The sequence below is a fragment of the Sapajus apella genome, unplaced genomic scaffold (assembly GCF_009761245.1).
Source record: "Sapajus apella isolate SASKATOON/1434 unplaced genomic scaffold, GSC_monkey_1.0 scaffold14, whole genome shotgun sequence".
Lineage (NCBI taxonomy): Eukaryota > Metazoa > Chordata > Mammalia > Primates > Cebidae > Sapajus > Sapajus apella.
Window position 1 is genome coordinate 4,230,402 of NW_022436954.1, and position 16,890 is coordinate 4,247,291.

General features: G+C 61.4%; 2 protein-coding genes across 6 annotated transcripts in view; one reads left to right on the forward strand and one right to left on the reverse strand.

The window, feature by feature from the left end:
* The window catches only part of PC (pyruvate carboxylase), a 115,274-nt gene that overhangs the window by 90,708 nt on the left and 7,676 nt on the right, over nucleotides 1-16,890 (forward strand). For all 5 annotated transcript variants that reach the window (XM_032282706.1, XM_032282707.1, XM_032282708.1 and 2 more), the window contains 9 exons: nucleotides 740-875; nucleotides 1,027-1,211; nucleotides 1,702-1,867; nucleotides 1,987-2,132; nucleotides 2,359-2,476; nucleotides 2,793-2,944; nucleotides 4,537-4,655; nucleotides 7,173-7,335; nucleotides 9,554-9,736. In XM_032282706.1, the coding sequence (XP_032138597.1) occupies nucleotides 740-875; nucleotides 1,027-1,211; nucleotides 1,702-1,867; nucleotides 1,987-2,132; nucleotides 2,359-2,476; nucleotides 2,793-2,944; nucleotides 4,537-4,655; nucleotides 7,173-7,335; nucleotides 9,554-9,736 (1,368 nt within the window). The remainder of the gene's footprint in view (nucleotides 1-739; nucleotides 876-1,026; nucleotides 1,212-1,701; nucleotides 1,868-1,986; nucleotides 2,133-2,358; nucleotides 2,477-2,792; nucleotides 2,945-4,536; nucleotides 4,656-7,172; nucleotides 7,336-9,553; nucleotides 9,737-16,890) is intronic.
* On the reverse strand, nucleotides 12,873-16,264 carry LRFN4 (leucine rich repeat and fibronectin type III domain containing 4). The gene is made up of 3 exons (XM_032282709.1): nucleotides 16,030-16,264; nucleotides 14,230-15,588; nucleotides 12,873-13,718 (listed from the first exon to the last, which is right to left on the reverse strand). The coding sequence occupies exons 2-3, from the start codon at nucleotides 15,576-15,578 to the stop codon at nucleotides 13,157-13,159; spliced, it is 1,911 nt and encodes a 636-aa protein (XP_032138600.1). The 5' UTR covers nucleotides 15,579-15,588; nucleotides 16,030-16,264; the 3' UTR covers nucleotides 12,873-13,156.

The following is a 16,890-nucleotide window of genomic DNA, read 5'->3' on the forward strand; positions in this document are numbered from 1 at the left end:
ACTCTTGAGCTCCAACAAACCTCCTGCCCTGGCCTCCCGAAGCCCTGGGTTTACAGGTGTGAGCTGCTGTGCCTGGCCTGAAGTATTACACTGTGTTGTTGTTGTTGTTGGAGACAGTCTTCATGTCACCCAGGCTGGAGTGCACTGGCACAATCTCAGCTCATGCAGCCTCTGTCTTAAGGTTCCAGTGATTCTCGTGCCTCAGACTCCCAAGCAGCTAGAATTACAGGTGCATGCCACCATGCCTGGCTAATTTTTGTATTTTTAGTAGAGATGAGGTTTCATCATATTGGTCTCAAATTCCTGACTTCAGGTGATCCTCCCACCTCAGCCTCCCAAAGTGCTGGGATTATAGGCATGAGCCACAGCGCCTGGCCTGATACTTTTAAAACTTATAGTGCATATTATGCTGGGCACAGTAGCTCACACCTGTAGTCTTAACTACTCAGGAGGCTGAGGTGGGAGGATCATTTGAGACCAGCCTCGGCATCATAGGGAGACCCTGTCTCTACAACAATCAAGTCACAGTGGGTATTATCAGGGTGAGCTGGGGGCTCCATTTGAGTTTGGAGTTGCTCCCTTCTCTAGAGCCAGGAAGTGTCAGACTTGGCCAGGCATCCAGGCAGAAGATGGTGCCGGCCTTTCTGTGGGGCACTGTGGGGTTGGGAAGGGCCCGCATTCATTCTGGGAGCCTCAGTGCTGAGGCTGCACTAACTTGGGCTCTGACTTCCCTCCCCAGATGCTGAAGTTCCGAACAGTCCACGGGGGCCTGAGGCTCCTGGGAATCCGCCGAACCTCCACTGCCCCTGCTGCCTCCCCAAGTGTCCGGCGCCTGGAGTACAAGCCTATCAAGAAAGTCATGGTGGCCAACAGAGGTGAGCACCAGTGGCGCCAGTGAGGAGCCTTGTGGCCAGCCCCAGCCGAGGGGTTCCTGTCCCACTCACTGCGCCGGGCCCTGGCTCCCTACTCCCCTTTCTGCTTCTCCTAGGACCTAGGAATCTAAATTCTCGTTTCCTTGCCCTCTAGGCGAGATTGCCATCCGTGTGTTCCGGGCTTGCACGGAACTGGGCATCCGCACCGTAGCCATCTACTCTGAGCAGGACACGGGCCAGATGCACCGGCAGAAAGCAGACGAAGCCTACCTCATCGGCCGTGGCCTGGCCCCTGTGCAGGCATACCTGCACATCCCAGACATCATCAAGGTGGCCAAGGTGAGCCCGGCAGGCTGCCTGGGACAGCAGGAACCCGGGAGTCTCAGTTGCCGCAGGGGTGTGTGTCTTGAGGCCGATGTGCTCAGCGCCTCTGTGAGTGGGCGTGGTGGCTCATGCCTGTACTCCCAGCACTTGGAAGATGCCGAGGTGAGTGGATCACCTGAGGTTGGGAGTTCGAGACCAGCCTGACCAACATGGAAGAAACCCCATCTCCACTAAAAATACAAAAAAATTAGCTGGGCATGGTGGTGCATGCTTGTAATCCCAGCTACTCGGGAGGCTGAGGCAGGAGAATCGCTTGAACCCAGGAGACGGAGGTTGCGGTGAGCCAAGATCTCGCCATTGCACTCCAGCTTGGGCAAGAAGAGTGAAACTCCATCTCAAAAATTAAAAAAAAGATGGAGCTCAGCTTGTGAGGCAGGGGAAGAGGCTGGCTGAGGCCTTGGAAGGGACTGATGGGTACCGGTCTCTCCCTGACCCCCACCCACAGGAGAACAACGTGGACGCGGTACACCCTGGCTATGGGTTCCTCTCTGAACGAGCGGACTTTGCCCAGGCCTGCCAGGATGCAGGGGTCCGGTTCATTGGGCCAAGCCCAGAAGTGGTCCGCAAGATGGGAGACAAGGTGGAGGCCCGGGCCATCGCCATCGCTGCGGGTAAATATAGCTGGCAACCAAGGGTGGCCGCGCAGCTCCTGGAGAGGGGCCAGTGGCAGGGGCGGCTGGCAGGGATTCCCGCCTGTTACAGAGATTCCCCCACACCTCTCTCCCAACAGGTGTCCCCGTTGTCCCTGGCACAGATGCCCCCATCATGTCCCTGCACGAGGCCCACGAGTTCTCCAACACCTATGGCTTCCCCATTATCTTCAAGGCAGCCTATGGAGGCGGAGGGCGTGGCATGAGGGTTGTGCACAGCTACGAGGTGAGTGAAGATGCCCAGGGCTGGAAGCAGGGCAGGGCAGGGCAGCTTGCCGTGGAGGCAGGGTGGACCACTCGGGGATGCCCAGGGCTGGGAGCAGGGAAGGGCAGCCCACTGTGAGGGCAGGAGTGGGCCACTCAGGGCTCCGGAACGTGGGTGGGGCTTGTGGCAGAGAGAGAGGCAGTGCCATGGGATCCAATGTCTGCCTGGCCCCTGCCCACCCTCGCAGGAGCTGGAGGAGAATTATACCCGGGCCTACTCAGAGGCTCTGGCCGCCTTTGGGAATGGGGCTCTGTTCGTGGAGAAGTTTATCGAGAAGCCACGCCACATCGAGGTGCAGATCTTGGGTGAGTGGTCCCCAAGCCCTGCCTGGCGCAGCTCAAGGCAGGAGCTGAGAGGTCCAGTCCTGGTGGGGTCACAGCGGCTGGCCTGGGGACAGCCTGGGGCCTATCGGGCGCTCTTGTGGAGGACTGTGGAAAGTGGGCTCTAGGGGTCGGGCTGCCAGTTGGTCCCTACAGCCTTGATGGTGCTGGTGTCTCTCCTGGCAGCCTCTATCTGGCGGCTGGCACTCACTGGCCGAAGTGTTTATGTGGGGAGGGTAGGGGCATTTAAGAGGCGTGTAGATTCCAGAAAAAGCTGAGCCCAGTTTACCGCCCTCCCCAGGGGACCAGTACGGGAACATCCTGCACCTGTATGAGCGAGACTGCTCCATCCAGCGGCGCCACCAGAAGGTAGTTGAGATTGCCCCCGCCGCCCACCTGGACCCCCAGCTTCGGACTCGGCTCACCAGCGACTCTGTGAAACTTGCCAAGCAGGTGAAGGGCAGGGTTCCCGTGTTGGGACAGGAGCCTGTGCTCGCAGGCCTGCGGGCCTCACAGTGGGGCACTGGGGTTCCCATGCAGACAGCCTGGTGGGGAAAGGAGACCCCAAGTGACTAGGGAGGGGAGAAGAGGGTGAAGGACTCTCTTGGGGACCAGAAGTGGGTCTGTTGTATCCTTTCCATGTGACAGTTGAGGCACCTAGCCTAGAGGCCAAGCTTAGAGTCCAGGATGGCTGAGAAAGGAGGGAGCCCCAGCCGCCCCCTCAGCCCTGCTGCTCCACAGACCTGGCTTCTGTGTGGCACCAGCTCACCCCGGTCATCAGAATGAGATTCATGGATTCTGTGAATATTGAGGACCATTATGAAGGCAGTCCTCCCCCACGCTTCCCACTGTCTCTTGTAGCACCTTTATATGATCTGTTTCCTCACTCCTCACCCTCTGCCCATTTCTGCTCTTCTGGAAGCTCTGGTTGGTGGGTCCTGGGCTATGGAGGAGGCTGAGGTGGCAAGCTGTCTCCCCACAGCGACCTGCCCAGGCCTGGCCTGGAGAGCACCTGACATAGCCAGCGGGGTCCTGCCCTCTCTTCTTCCCCTGCCTATAGGCAGTGGAAGGTGCTGTCACCTCCCCAGGCTGAAGGCTGGCATGTGCGTTCTGCAGAGTCAGGTTTTTGTTTTTTTTTTCTGAGATGGAGACTCACTCTTGCTCAGGCTGGAAGTGGCGCGATCTCGGCTCACTGCAACATCCACCTCCTAGGTTCAAATGATTCTCCTGCTTCAGCCTCCCATGTAGCTGGGATTATAGGCGCCCACCACCACACCCAGCTAATTTTTGTATTTTTAGTAGAGATGGGCTTTCACCATGTTGGCCAGGCTGGTCTTGAACTCCTGACCTGGTGATCCACCCGCCTCAGCCTCCCAAAGTGCTGGGATTAAATGCGTGAGCCACCGTGGCCGGCCCTATGAGTCAGGTCTTATGTACTGGCTTATTCTAGCCCACATTCCATAACAGTTTAAGGGCGGTGATTCAGTCTAGTTTGTGGTTTTGGTGGGACCAAAAGTGAAACTGGAATGAGGGTGGAAATTTGAGTTAGAGTCATTATCTTGGTTTCTATCAAATGAACCTCTTTGGGTGGTGGTGGCTAGAGGTGACTGCAGTAGACTATAAGGGGACTTTCTGAAACAGCTCCAAGCAAGCAGAAGCAGGGGCCGGGGGAGGCCTGGGTCTCTGGGTCTGAGTGGATGGCAGACTCTTGGCGGACAAGCCCAGGAGGAGCAGGGAGGAGGCAGCAGGGCCAGGTGCGAGCTGGGGCAGGCAGGGGCTTCTGCCCATGTCTCGTCCCGGAGGAGCTGGGTGCAGCCATCTGTGGTTCCGAGAACCCTGGAGCCCAGTAGACTGTTTGGGGGATGTGTCCAGGCAGGAGCGTGGCCTGGGCCCTGGGGTCTGCCTGCCATCTGTTGGGCAGGGTTTGCCGCGGGCTGTTCTTTTACGGAATCAACCCGATGGGTGGGACGGAATCCCTGTCCTGGGTCCCATCAGTTAGCCCAGGCCCTGCCTGTGTGCCCTCTGCTCATTCGGCCGCCCCACAGGTGGGCTACGAAAATGCGGGCACCGTGGAGTTCCTGGTGGACAGGCATGGAAAGCACTACTTCATCGAGGTCAACTCCCGCCTGCAGGTGGAGCACACGGTCACGGAGGAGATCACTGAGTGAGCGAGGGGTGGGCGGGGCAGGAGGGGGTGGGAGGCGCAGCTTCTAGGCTTTGCAGAAAGTGCAGGTGAAGTGGCCCCTGGGGGTAGCCAGACTCGCTCACTCCCCACACCGGTGGGGAGCAATGGGGATCCAGGCACTTAGTGTTTTAAAAGTCATGATTCTAAAAGTATGACGTGGTCACTATAAAGATCAGCACAAAGGAACATATAAAAATGACTGACAGCCCTCCTTTCCATCAGGACACGCCGAGTGCACAGGCCCAGGCACTCCCATCTGTCAGATGAGAAAAGCAAGGCTCAGAGATGTTCAGAGAGTTGCTCGGGGTCACACAGCTGGCGCTGGAACCCAGGCCTCTCTGGTGCCTTGGGTTTGCTCCCTTCCCGGTGTACATCCTTTACTATAGACATAGTTTGATGCAATTGAGATGTTTTATATAGAATTTTTATTATACTTTTTAAATTTAATATTTCTTGAAGGCATTTCCCCAGGCCATAATTCTCTCTGAATAACGGCTGCGTACTATTCTGTCTTGTGTATATTTCTTAACTGACATAGTCTTTGATTATGAGGCACTTAAGTTGTGTCTGGCTTTGGTGGTTATTAAGTGTGTCAGTTATCATGTGTGTGCCCGAATCTTTGCCTTCAGCTCTGCAGAGTTCTGAGGGTGAAACTTTAATGGGATTATCTGATTGAAGGATAAGCAGCATCCCTCAGAACAGCCCTCTGGACCGGTAGAACCAGCGTGCTCCGCCACAGGCACGGCGTATGGCATTTTAAAAATTGGTCTGGTTTCCACATGACAGTGATGATGGCACAATGACCCTTACCCTTTCAAGGTCTATATTTTGAGCCATGTAATTGCTTGATGCTGGCTTTGGGCCAGTCCATCTCACTGTGGAGCATCCGTGACCCCAGCCCTGCCTCTACCTGAGACCAAGGATGAAAATGCTGGGGTGGCTGCTTTGCCCGCCAGGGGCATGGAGGCCCCCCTGTCTCCTTAGGAGAAGCTTAGAGGCAAGGCCAACACTTTGGCCCCCTGAGACCTTATCCTCAAGATTCTGTGGACTTGTCGGTCTTGGGCCTGCCTGGAGCCTCCTATCAGGGATGGGAGTCTGTCTGCTCTGGAGCACGGGTTTTGTGTCACACGGATTGGGGCTCAGGTGTTCTCAGGTCCCGAGCCGCATGGAGCTTGGGTAAGCTCCAGCCGCTCACCTTTCTGACCCTCAGGCTCCTCCTCTGGTGGGAATGCCAGGGCTCTCGGAGCACTGTGGTGGAGATGAAGCGTGGGAGGAGCGCAGCCTGGCCCGTGGCCCTGAGTGGTAGCTGTCATCTCTGCTGCAAGGAGGTCCACCAGGCAGCACAGAACACGCGGAAATCCTGCCAGCACAGGCCCCAGGCTGCCTTCACCACAAGCCTCAGTGACAATACATTGAACACCTTGAGTTATTTTTTTTTTTAAGACAGAGTCTCGCTCTGTCACCCAGTCTGGAGTGCAGTGGCACGATCTCGGCTCACTGCAACATCCGCCTCCCAGGTTCAAGCAATTCTCCTGCCTCAGCCTCTCAAGTAGCTGGGATTACAGGCGCCCGCCATCACACCTGGCTAATTTTTGTATTTTTTGTAGAGATGAAGTTTCACCATGTTGGCCAGGATGGTCTCGATCTCCTGGCCTCATGTGATCCACCCACCTTGTCCTCCCAAAGTGCTGAGATTATAGGCATGAGCTGCCATGCCCTGTTTTTTGTTACCAGCTGTTCCACTTGGACTTGTGACTGCCCTGAGGCACAGGAAGGCTGAGCCTGGAAACCCTGCAGAGGTGGGGGACTCACACTGTCCAGGCATCTCTAGCGGGTTTTGGGCACAAGCCCAGCGGGCAAACGCCCCAGAAAAGACAGGTCGTGACCCAGCACCCACTGTGCGGCCCTCTCACAGCTGTGGTTGCCGTTTCAAGGAGCCCAGCCCTCACAGCCACCCACACAGCACGGCACATATGGCCCCAAGAATGAGCTATCCTGGCCCTCTAACCTAGAGATCTGCTGAGGCGTCAAATCTAGGCTTTACCAAGAGGGAGAGAGCTGCGGTGGGCGGCGCTGAGGGTGGCCTGGGATAGGCTCCCCAGCACAGCGAGCCTCGAGCCTTCTCCAGGGGGGCTTCCTGTACCTTCCCTCTGAGCACCAGGGCGTAGGGAAAACAGAGACCCCAGGGAGGAAGGAGGCGGAGTACACAGCGGAGCAGCTTCAGGCTAGGTGGATGGCGTCCTGAGTCCGGGGTGCAGGAGCAGGTGGCCCCGTATTTCAGAGGCCCTCTCCAGCTGCTGGACAGTGTAGCTTAGTGTGTTTCTGGTGGGAACGGGGCAAGGGGCTGTGGAGCCACTGGTTGGGAGGAGCTGGCTGTTCGGGCTGGCCCAGAGCCTGTGGGCAGGGGTCGCACTGTGTGTGGATGCACCCTGGCTGCGAGGCCCTTGTCTGTCCCCCGCCTCATGCTCCCTCCTCCTGTCTTCGCCCCGCCTGCAGTGTAGACCTGGTCCATGCTCAGATCCACGTGGCTGAAGGCAGAAGCCTGCCCGACCTGGGCTTGCGGCAGGAGAACATCCGCATCAACGGCTGTGCCATCCAGTGCCGGGTCACCACCGAGGACCCTGCGCGCAGCTTCCAGCCGGACACTGGCCGCATTGAGGTGGGCGGTGCTCCAGCAGAGGGGGACGAAGGCTCGTCTGTGCACAGGTTCTGCCCAGTGCCTAGGCTGCCACAGCCCGGCAGTTAGGGAGGACCCTCATGAGGGATCTGAAATGGGCATAGAGTATGTGGAGGCGGGCAGTGCCCAGAGGAGGGGTGGTGCCTCCCAAGGTAAGAGACTGGTGGGCGCCCAGGCCAGGAGGAAGCAGCGAGGGTGGAGAAGGGTGCAGGCCGGCTCAGTGGAGCAAAGCACAGGGACCCAGACACAAAGCCAGCCCTCGACCCTCCAGCTCCCACGGGAGCCCCATGCCTTGCTGCTAGCGGAGCCCAAGCTCCACCTCCTGTCTGAGGCAGGGGCTGGCAAGGCAGAACCTGGGGGTGGTGGCAGCAAAGGACCGCACCCAGAGGTCCCAAAGGAGTCTCACAGGGGCTCATCAAGGATGGGTGAGGGAGTCGGGGATGGCAGCACAGGAAGGAGACTGAGAGGTGGAGTTCGGGGCTAGGAGGTGGCGGCCTTTGCAGGGAAGAGAGGTGCAGTGGGGGGCGCTGAGGGTGGCCCGGGCCAGGCTCCCCAGCACAGTGAGCCTCGAGCCTTTTCCACGGGGGGCTTCCTATACCTTCCCTCCTCTGAGCACCAGGGCCCAGCCATTGGCCTCTGAAACCCATCTTCCCTGCCTCTGGCCCAGCTGTGGGCAGGAGCCCTGTGGTTTGCACAATGCCTGCTCCCAGCCCTGGACATGCTGCTGGCACTGTGCCAGCTCTGCTGGGATCTTGCTCCCCATCTAGGGGCCTGAGCCCCCAAGGAGGGAGGACACTGATGGAGCTCCAGTTCTGCTCCAGAGTCCAGGGCAGAGGGCCCCGGCTTGTGTGGGGGCGGCAAGGAGACAAGGATGAACACAGGCAGCTCTGGGCCTTTGAGACCAGAGAGGCTGGGGCGCCTGGGGACAGAAACCAGAGTTCTCTGGATCTGGAAGCAGCAGGGCTTGTGCCTTCAGCAGGGAGCTGGCCCACCTGCGTTCTGTTTCTGGAGGGATCAGAGTCTGTAGGTGGGCCAGCCCCAGGCCGAGTGTTGCCCGGAGGCCCCTGCCTCCCTGCCTCCCTGCATTCCTACTTCCAAGGCCTGGCTCTTCAGAGCCTGCCTCACCACAGAGTATTTTTAGCTGACAGTTCCTGCTCTCAGCTGAGTGTTCACCCTTAAATATTTTATTAAGTTCCTTTTTATCGAACACAGACCTCTGCCCCTGCGAAGCGGAAATGTGCCGTGGGTGTCCCAAGCCCCTCTGGGAGGTCCCTTGCACGCCCCTTCTTCCTTACCTGGGCCTGACGGGTCCCCCAACTCTGGGGAGACTTTATCTGCAGGAGCTCACTTGGGCCGGCTTGAGCCACCTGCAGGTGTGAGTGTCAGTACCTCTGTCTCCTCCTCTCCGTTGCCCCTCCCTCCTGTCGCTGCCTGTCCCTGGCCCTGTCCCACTGCCCTGCTGTCCTCTCCTTGCCCTTAGTTTGATTCCCTGCTGGGTGTGGAGCCCTGGGCAGGTGCCCTCCTGCCTCCGGCTCTTTCCCTTCGTTTCCTCTCCTACTTCCTACTCACTGCTTCCTCTCCCGCCCTTCTGGAAGGAAAGGGAAGGAAGGAAGGGAGCGTGGGTGGATGTTGAGGCCCTCCCCACCACCCTGTGTTAAAAACAAACACAAGCCCCCGGTCGGCCTCGCCTCTTGCCTCGCACATTGTCCTCTGGAGGCCCTGTTGCCCGCCTGCACGTCCCCTCACTGTCTGGGAGCCCCGTAGAGAGGCCCTTTAGGGGCTGGGTCAGCCGACCTCAATCCATGTCGTGGAATGAATGCATGGACACATGGATGAGTCTGAAAGGCAAGAGGGTTGCTCAGACAGGGCCAGCAGGTCCATGGGAACAGAGGCAGGGCTGGCCCCTGCCTGCCCAGACCCCTCTCCCACTCTCTGGCAGGCATCCTTGCCTCCTCTGCCCCTCCCAGCTCCTCACACAGAGCAGGAGGCAGTGACTATGTGGGACATAGAGAAGGGGCCACACTCCTGGGTTTGGTGGCAGAAACAGAGCAAAACCTGACCAGCCAGAGCTGGAATTCACCTTTGGGCAGCCCACGCTTGGCTCTCAGCAGCTGCTGGCGCACACCTGGCCAGCCTCAGGTGGGGGCCCCTTTTTCCTGCGGTTTCTGGCCCAGGTCCTCACTTCTCACCCTCGCCACAGGTGTTCCGCAGCGGAGAGGGCATGGGCATCCGCCTGGATAACGCTTCGGCCTTCCAAGGAGCCGTCATCTCGCCCCACTATGACTCCCTGCTGGTCAAAGTCATTGCCCATGGCAAAGACCACCCCACAGCTGCGACTAAGATGAGCAGAGCCCTGGCAGAGTTCCGCGTCCGAGGTGTGAAGGTGAGAGGCTGCAGCCCCCCGCCTTTGCTCCCAGCCTTTGGGGCATCCCTCAGCCGTTCACCTCCCTGCCAAGAGCCTGGCATATGGCCCCACCCCAGCCTTGCCCCTGACTGATTGGTCAAGGTCAGCGGCTCTCCTCGGCCGCAGCTGCACACCGGACTCAGTGGTTTTCAGACTCTGCAGGTGTCCCTGGGAATGGCCTGGCCAGAGCGCTTCCTCAGGCACATCGTGTCTAGTCTTGTTCCAGGGAGACCCACTGTTTCCTGCCCCTCTGGGGTGAGAATCACCTGGAATGTATGTGAAATATTATCAGGCCTCCCTTCTGAAAATCCTAATCCCACAGGTTTGGGTCGAGAACCCAGAACCTGTGTTTTGAACAAGTTCTGCAAATAATTCTTTTTTCTGGGGCGGGAGATGGAGTCTCGCTCTGTTGCCCAGGCTAGAATGCAGTGGCGTGATCTTGGCTCACTGCAACCTCTGCCTCCTAGGTTAAAGCAATTATCCTGCGTCAGCCTGCCGAGTAGCTGGAATTACAAGCATGCTACACCATGCCCAACTAATTTTTGTATTTTTAGTAGAGATGGAATTTTATCATGTTGGCCAGGCTGGTCTTGAACTCCTGACCTCAGGTGATTTGCCCGCCTCGACCTCCCAGAGTGCTGGGATTACAGGTGTGAGCCATTGTGCCTGGCCTCCTAGCTAATTCTTAATTTCTGGAAAATGTGGATCCCCTCCTTGGGCAAGAGCCCAAGTCCCATGTAGATGCGGTCACTTTGCTACAGTCAGGCCCCAGCCAGGCCCCTCTTCCTCACCTGGCCTGGTGCACACAGTTTCGGATGCTTCAGGGGAAGCCAAAGGCAGGGGGTGCAGCTGGAGGGATGGGCTAGAGGCTTGGGAGGCGAGGGGCCCTACCCTTGTTGGGCTCGCAGCTCAGCTTGTCTTGGGTGGCTATCGGGGGTGCCCCATGTGGCAGGAGGACCCTAAATGGGTATTTAGGATCCAAAGAGCCCTTTGATGAGCTCTGTTACCGGCATCTGTAGCTAGAGAGGAATTCACAGCCAAGAAATACCGCCTCGGCCTTTGAAGCCAGCACCTGCCCACGTGTCCCGTGGGTGCCACCCTCAGAATGGCAGGGCAAGAAGAGCTGGAGGACAGGGGCTCTGGCCCTCAACCCCTGTGGGAGTTACCACCCCATCTTCTTCTTGGGGATCCCCACAGGGTGGGCTGTGCTGGGTGTCAGCGTCGGCTCCTCCACCCTGGCCTTGTGCCCTTGCAGCTTCTTCAGCCCTGACCTGCCTGTCGTTGAGGCGCAGCTGGTTGGGGTGGGGAGGGTGATATGGGGGCCGCGCTGTCCCCTCAGGTTCCTGCGGTCGCTCCGCTTACCCGTCCACATGGCTGCTCGGTCCCAGGCATCCCTGGAGGCTTCTAGGCCTGTGTCTGTGTGTGTGGCTGGCCTGTTTCCCACCTCAAGAGGGAGCAGTGTGCTTCCCAGAGGCCAGGGGGTGTGTACTCTTCCATGGGGACCCTCTTAGCCTCCCTGTTGGGGGTCCGCGTCGTGCACATGGGCAGAGGTGTGTTGCGACATCGGCTGTCCACATCACATGCTCCGCCCGCACCTTGCTGCAGCGCTTGGTGTCCTGGCAGGAGGTCCTGCGGCTGCTTTGGTGTTGAGGGGCTGCATGGCCATGCTCGGGTGACCCAGGCCATCCCCATCGCCTGCCCCTGCCCATTGCTATGTGGTCCTGGCTGGCTCCTGGGATTGGGCCTCAGTCCCTCTGCTCCCTCCTCACCCTCAGCAGCTTCTTGTGGACCAAGGTGGTCCCCTGGGCCATAGGACCTTGCACCTGCACTGCACCCTGGAAGGCCCTCCTCCTTAGACCGCCCACGCCCTCCACCCAAGGTGGAGAAAGGGGCACCAGGGCCTGTGACCTCGGGGCCAGCAGCAGGACAAGTGTCTGTGATCTGGAGGTGCCATGTCCTCCTCAAGTGCGCAGCAGGACCAGGCCGCTGGCTCTCGCCACACCCTAAGCCTCATGCCAGTGCCTGGCATGGCAGCCCTAGCGGTCCTGTCCCTTCGCCGTCCCACATGCCCACCCTTCCCCGGGCTCCCGCCCAGTCCTCCATGGCATTCACTCCCCACACCCTTCTCGGTAGAGACCTTGCTCCCATTCCTCTAAACCAGGCTCTTGAAGGCCACCTCCAGCTGCGGATTCTGGGGCTGGGAGGGCAGGCACACACGTGTGAGCCAGGCCCGTGCACACATCAACACTCGCACCTTAGAGCGCCTGCCTCACCTCGGGTGCCCAGCAGCGGGCCTTGGCCTCACACAGAAAACACCAGGGTGTCTGTGCAGCGCGTTTGCTGTGGCCTGGGGTGTCAGTGCCACCTTCTGAGTTTTAAGACAGTACCTGGGGAGTCTGACCCTCTGCAGGGCCGAGAACCACGTGTGCCCACGCCCCCCACCAGTGCCTAGAAGCAGATAGTTCAGGAGGCTGCAGGGGCTATGCCAGGTCAGAGGCTGCCGGGCCTGGCCAGGGGTCCCAGCAGAGGAAGCAGAGCAGGGCTTGTGTGCCCACCGGGCTACCTCCCTGCCACAAGGGAGGGCAAAGGCCACCTTCCCAGGAAGGCCCAGAGCACAGCTGAGCCAGGAGCGGGGTTCCCTGCCCTTCTGGTTCCTTTGGGGTGGCGTTTTACTAGTCCACAGGACCCCATGGGAGGTGGTAGACATGGCTGTCAGCACCAGAGCCATGAGAACTTTTCACTGAATTCTGCTCAACCCAGGTCCCCTTTCCCAGAAGGGCCGCACCGCCTCCCACCCGCCCCGTCACTCAGTCCAGTCCTGTGGCCACCCTACAGCGCCATGGGGAAGGTGCTCGCACTACTACCCAGGCTTTACACGGGACCCCCGCGCCCTGCCACCACCCACCAGGAAGGGGCATTAACTGCACTTTCGGGCGAGGGGAGGCAGCCTGCCCAAGCCCATGGTCCCGCAGGTCAGAAGACACCTGGCACAGTGTTTGCTGCCTGGGGCTGCCCCCAAGGACAGGCGCCCGGGAGGCCCCAGGCTGCTGGGACTGCCCGCCGCCCTTGTCTGTGTGCCACTACTGGCCCCCATGACAAGACCAGAGACTAGCACTGAGGTGTCCTCAACAATTTTATTATAAATAAAAACAAGACTCCCGCTTGGTGGCTGCAGCCCCTGCCTTGGTGGCTGTGAGCACCTGATGGAGGGACCTGCCCCTTACCCTGGTCTGGAGGCCAGAACCAAGGAAAGGGCTCCCTGTCCCACCATATACACAGGGGAGCCTGAGGTACCGAGAATAAAAACCAGGGAGGGACCCCCAGGCCAGGTGGCTGCCCCGGGCCCTCTGCCCCACGAAGCTGGTCCCTTGGAGCATAAGGGAAGCTGCCCCCCCTCCATCACACCACACTCTCTTCTAGCCGCTCGGCGCTGCCCCCCATCCCCCGGCACCCTGCCCCGAGCAGCCCCCCGTGCACAGAGTGGCTCCGTCGGGCCCAGGCTCCTCCCAGGCGCCTGGCATAACCGTAGCACCCGCCGGTGTCTCCCAGGTCCAGGGAGCAGCTGCGCTGGGGCCGGGGCGGGGGGCTCCGTGGTGGGTGGGCCTTGGGCGTGGGGCTGGGGCCTCCATTGGTCTGGGACTGGACATGGCTGAGCTTGAGGGGGAGGCGGCCATTCCCAGCCCCCCGGCCCCGAACCAGCAAGGCCACAGTGAAGACCAGTAAGGCAGCCACCAGCACACCCCCCACGGCCACAGTCAGGGTCCCGCCCAGCACGTGGGCCTGCAGGGCGTGGCACAGGGGCGTGGCGGGCAGCGTGGAGAAGTGGGCACAGCCCAGCAGCCTGGTGGCCGTGAGGTCGGAGGGCCCAGCGGCTGGTGACAAGGCCAGCAGGCAGAGGTCATAGTCAGCGCCAGGGACCAGGTGCTTCAGCAGGAAGTGGTGGCTGGAGGCTGGGACGATCCTGCGGGCAAGGGCAGGTGGTCAGAGCCCAGAGCTGGGGTCTAGCCCCATCCTCATCTCCCCATCCTGTGCTCTCAGCTCCAAACAGCCCCTCCCCCCAAACCACTCTGGCTCTTGTGTTCACTCAGGAAGGCAACAGGCATGAGAGTGGCCAAGAGACAGTGCAAGTCCTGAGAAATAGGACCCAGGCAAACAAGGAGGATGGGGTGGGGGATGGCACAGCAGACGCAAAAATAATGCTTGCAGGCGCCGGCCATGTGCTTCAGACACACCCACCCACCACTTGCTGCCGAGGAGGCCCACACAGCTTAGTGACACCTGGGACATCTCATGGGGTGGGGTCCTCCTGCTGCCCCTTGAGCCCCAGCCTCCTCAGGCAGTCAGGCCAGGCCACTGCTCCAAGAGTCTAGCAGCCACATGGGGGAGGGGATGTCAGCCACAGAGAGAGGAGGGGAGCAGAGGGCAGAGGGAGGGCTCTGGGAGTGCAGCTGGGTGTGGGGCGTGGTCCTCACCGGTAGATAAGGGTCTCATCCTCACTGCTGTTGTACTGGATTTGGAACATCCACACGGGGTCGGCTGGCCGCCCGGGACCCCAGCTCACCAGCCCTGAGGTGGCAGTCACCTCTGTCACCTGCACGGCTGGCTCCGACTCCAGCGTCCCCTCACCCTCGGCAGCAGTGCGAGCTGAGGCAGCGATGTCCGAGGGCCCGGGGCGGCCCCCCTCAGCACTGGTGTTCCCACCATGGGGCAAGGCCAGCACCCGCAGCTCTACTCGGGCTGTGGCTTCACCAGCAGGGTTGGTGGCAATGCAGGTGTAGCCCCCGGCGTCCCCAGCTCCTGTCACCCCAATCTCCAAGGTCCCATTGGGGAAAGCCCGAGCTCGGGAGGAATTGCCAACCAACCGATCGTCAGGACCGACCCAGTGCATGGTGGGCGCAGGGTCACCCAGGGCCCGGCACCGCAGCATGGCCCGCTGGCCTTCCAGCACCCAGAGGCGCTGCGTGTGGCGGGCAATGAGGGGTGGCTCACAGGAGAACTCGCCCTCAGGCACTGCCCAGAAGTAGCGGCCGGCCAGGCCAGGTGGGGAGGCGCAGGTCTCCAGGTCGTCTGGCCGTGCCAGCCGCCGCAGCCACAGCAGTTCGCAGTTGCAATGCAGGGGGTTCCCGCTGAAGCTCAGCACCAGGGGGGTGGGCGAGGCCTCGGCGTCACGCCCACGAGAGAAGAGCGGGTCCGGAGCCAGCGTGGCCAGGCGATTGGAGGTGAGGTCCAGGCGGGAGAGCTGACCAAGCTGAGCAAAGGCTCCTGGGGGCAGTGCGTCGATGAGGTTATGATCCAGGTTGAGGGTGTGCAGGGCGGGCATGGCGCCGATGCCGGCCCAGGGCACCTGCCGGAGATTGTTGTAGGACAGGTCCAGGTCCTCCAGGCTCTCCAGGAAGTCGTCAAAGGCCCCCGGCGCAATGCGGCCCAGCTGGTTGCCACTGAGGATGAGGTGCTGTAGGTTGACGGGGCCCCGAAGGCTGCCAGTGCCCAGCTCCACCAGCCTGTTGCCGTCCAGGTGCAGGGAGCGCAAGCTCTCGAGGTCCCCAAAAGCTCGGGCCCCAATGCGGGTGATGGCATTGCGAGACAGCGTCAGGTCCACCAGCCCCGTCATGTTGCGGAAGTCAGGGGGGCCCAGGGCCTGGATGAAGTTGTCTGCCAGCCGCAGTTCCACTGTGCGCCGGTCCACGTTGGGTGGCACAAACAGCAGGCCTCGGTGGGCACAAAGGGTGCTGAGCGACTCAGACAGGTTCTGGCAGACGCAGGGCAGTGGGCAGGCGGCCGCTCCACTGGCCAGCAGCAGCAGCAGGAGCGGCGGGGCCATGGTGAGCACCCTGTAGGGAAAGGCCACAGCCCAGGCACAGGTGGGGCTGGTGCAGGTGCCCACTTGGGCCCAGGACAGTCCCAGGAGCCAGCTTCTGTGAGCCTGGCCCGGAGAGGGGCTGGGTGAGAGGTCCAAAGGGGCCGCCAGGGATGAGGGAAGGTTGGGGCCTGCAGGGCCAGGCCCCCCCAGGAGCAAAGGTCACATTTCCCAAACAGTGAAGGGGGAGTCCAGGCACTGGGGACAAGGTGAGGCATGAGGCAGGAAGCGGAGGAGGACCGAGAGCAGGGAGGGTCCCGGAACTTCCTTTCCCAGGCGGCCCCAGGAATCGCCAACCCCCTCCCCCCTCCGTGCCATCCCCTCCCCCGCCAGAGAAGGTGCCCCCCCGAACCTCCTGTGGAGACCGTGGCCCCTCCTAGGCTGGTCCCCGCGCTGCGCCCAGCGGCCCCCTCACCTGGTGTCCGTAGCTCAGGGGGCGCGGGCCGGCCTCCCTGAGAGCCCGGCCGGCCCCCGCCGACTCCAGGCCGCTCTCCCGCGGGGGCGAGGCCCGGGGATGACCGGCCACCCGCCGCCCACCCTCGGGCCCATGGCGCTCGGGCCCGCGGCCCCGGCTCGCTTGGTTCCCGGCACCTTTTCCCGGCGCGGTTCGCGGTGGCGGCGGCGGCAGCGGCGGCGACAGGCGAGCGGGTGCGCGGTGACGGGCGCGCGCACCGCGGACACGCACGTGGAGGGCGGACAGGGAGGGGCGCAGGGGGATCCACCCGGGCCCGGGCCGGCTCCCGAGGTCACGGGGACACGCAGCCGCTGCAGCGTCCACGGGTGGCGCCCAGTCACGCCCGAGGCCCGGGCCGGCGCGGGCCCGCCGCGCTGTCCCCCAGCGCTGCCGCAGCGCACTCACCCTGGCACAGGCGCGCGCGCCCCCGGCCACCCTGGCGCCCCGGCATCCTGCACCGCACGGGCGCCCGCCGCCGCGTCGCGAACCTCACTCTGCAGACAGCCAGACAAAGCGCCTGCTCACGGGCCTCTTCACCATCTCCCAGAGACAGGAGTCTTTGTCACATGTCGCTGGGCACCCTCCCCAACACACCCACACATGCCCACACACCCACACGTCCCTGCACCCACGGGCAGGGCCGGGCGCAAACCCGCACTGTTGCTGGGACCCTCGCGTTCCCAGATACACGCTGAAGGTCATAATCGTTCTGCATCACCGAGTCACGTGGAGGGTCCCCAACCCGCACGGGGCTCGGCGGTGGAGGGGCTGGGGCGGCGCCCCTGGTAGGGCTGCTGCGGGGTGGGACCGAGAGGGCTCGGC

Excerpts from the sequence above, each read along its gene's own strand:
- LRFN4 (XM_032282709.1), bottom strand. The coding sequence starts at position 15,578 with ATGGCCCCGCCGCTCCTGCTGCTGCTGCTGGCCAGTGGAGCGGCCGCC. Across the intron at positions 13,719-14,229 it reads GATGAGACCCTTATCTACCG|GATCGTCCCAGCCTCCAGCC; the intron begins GTGAGGACCACG and ends CCTTGCCCGCAG.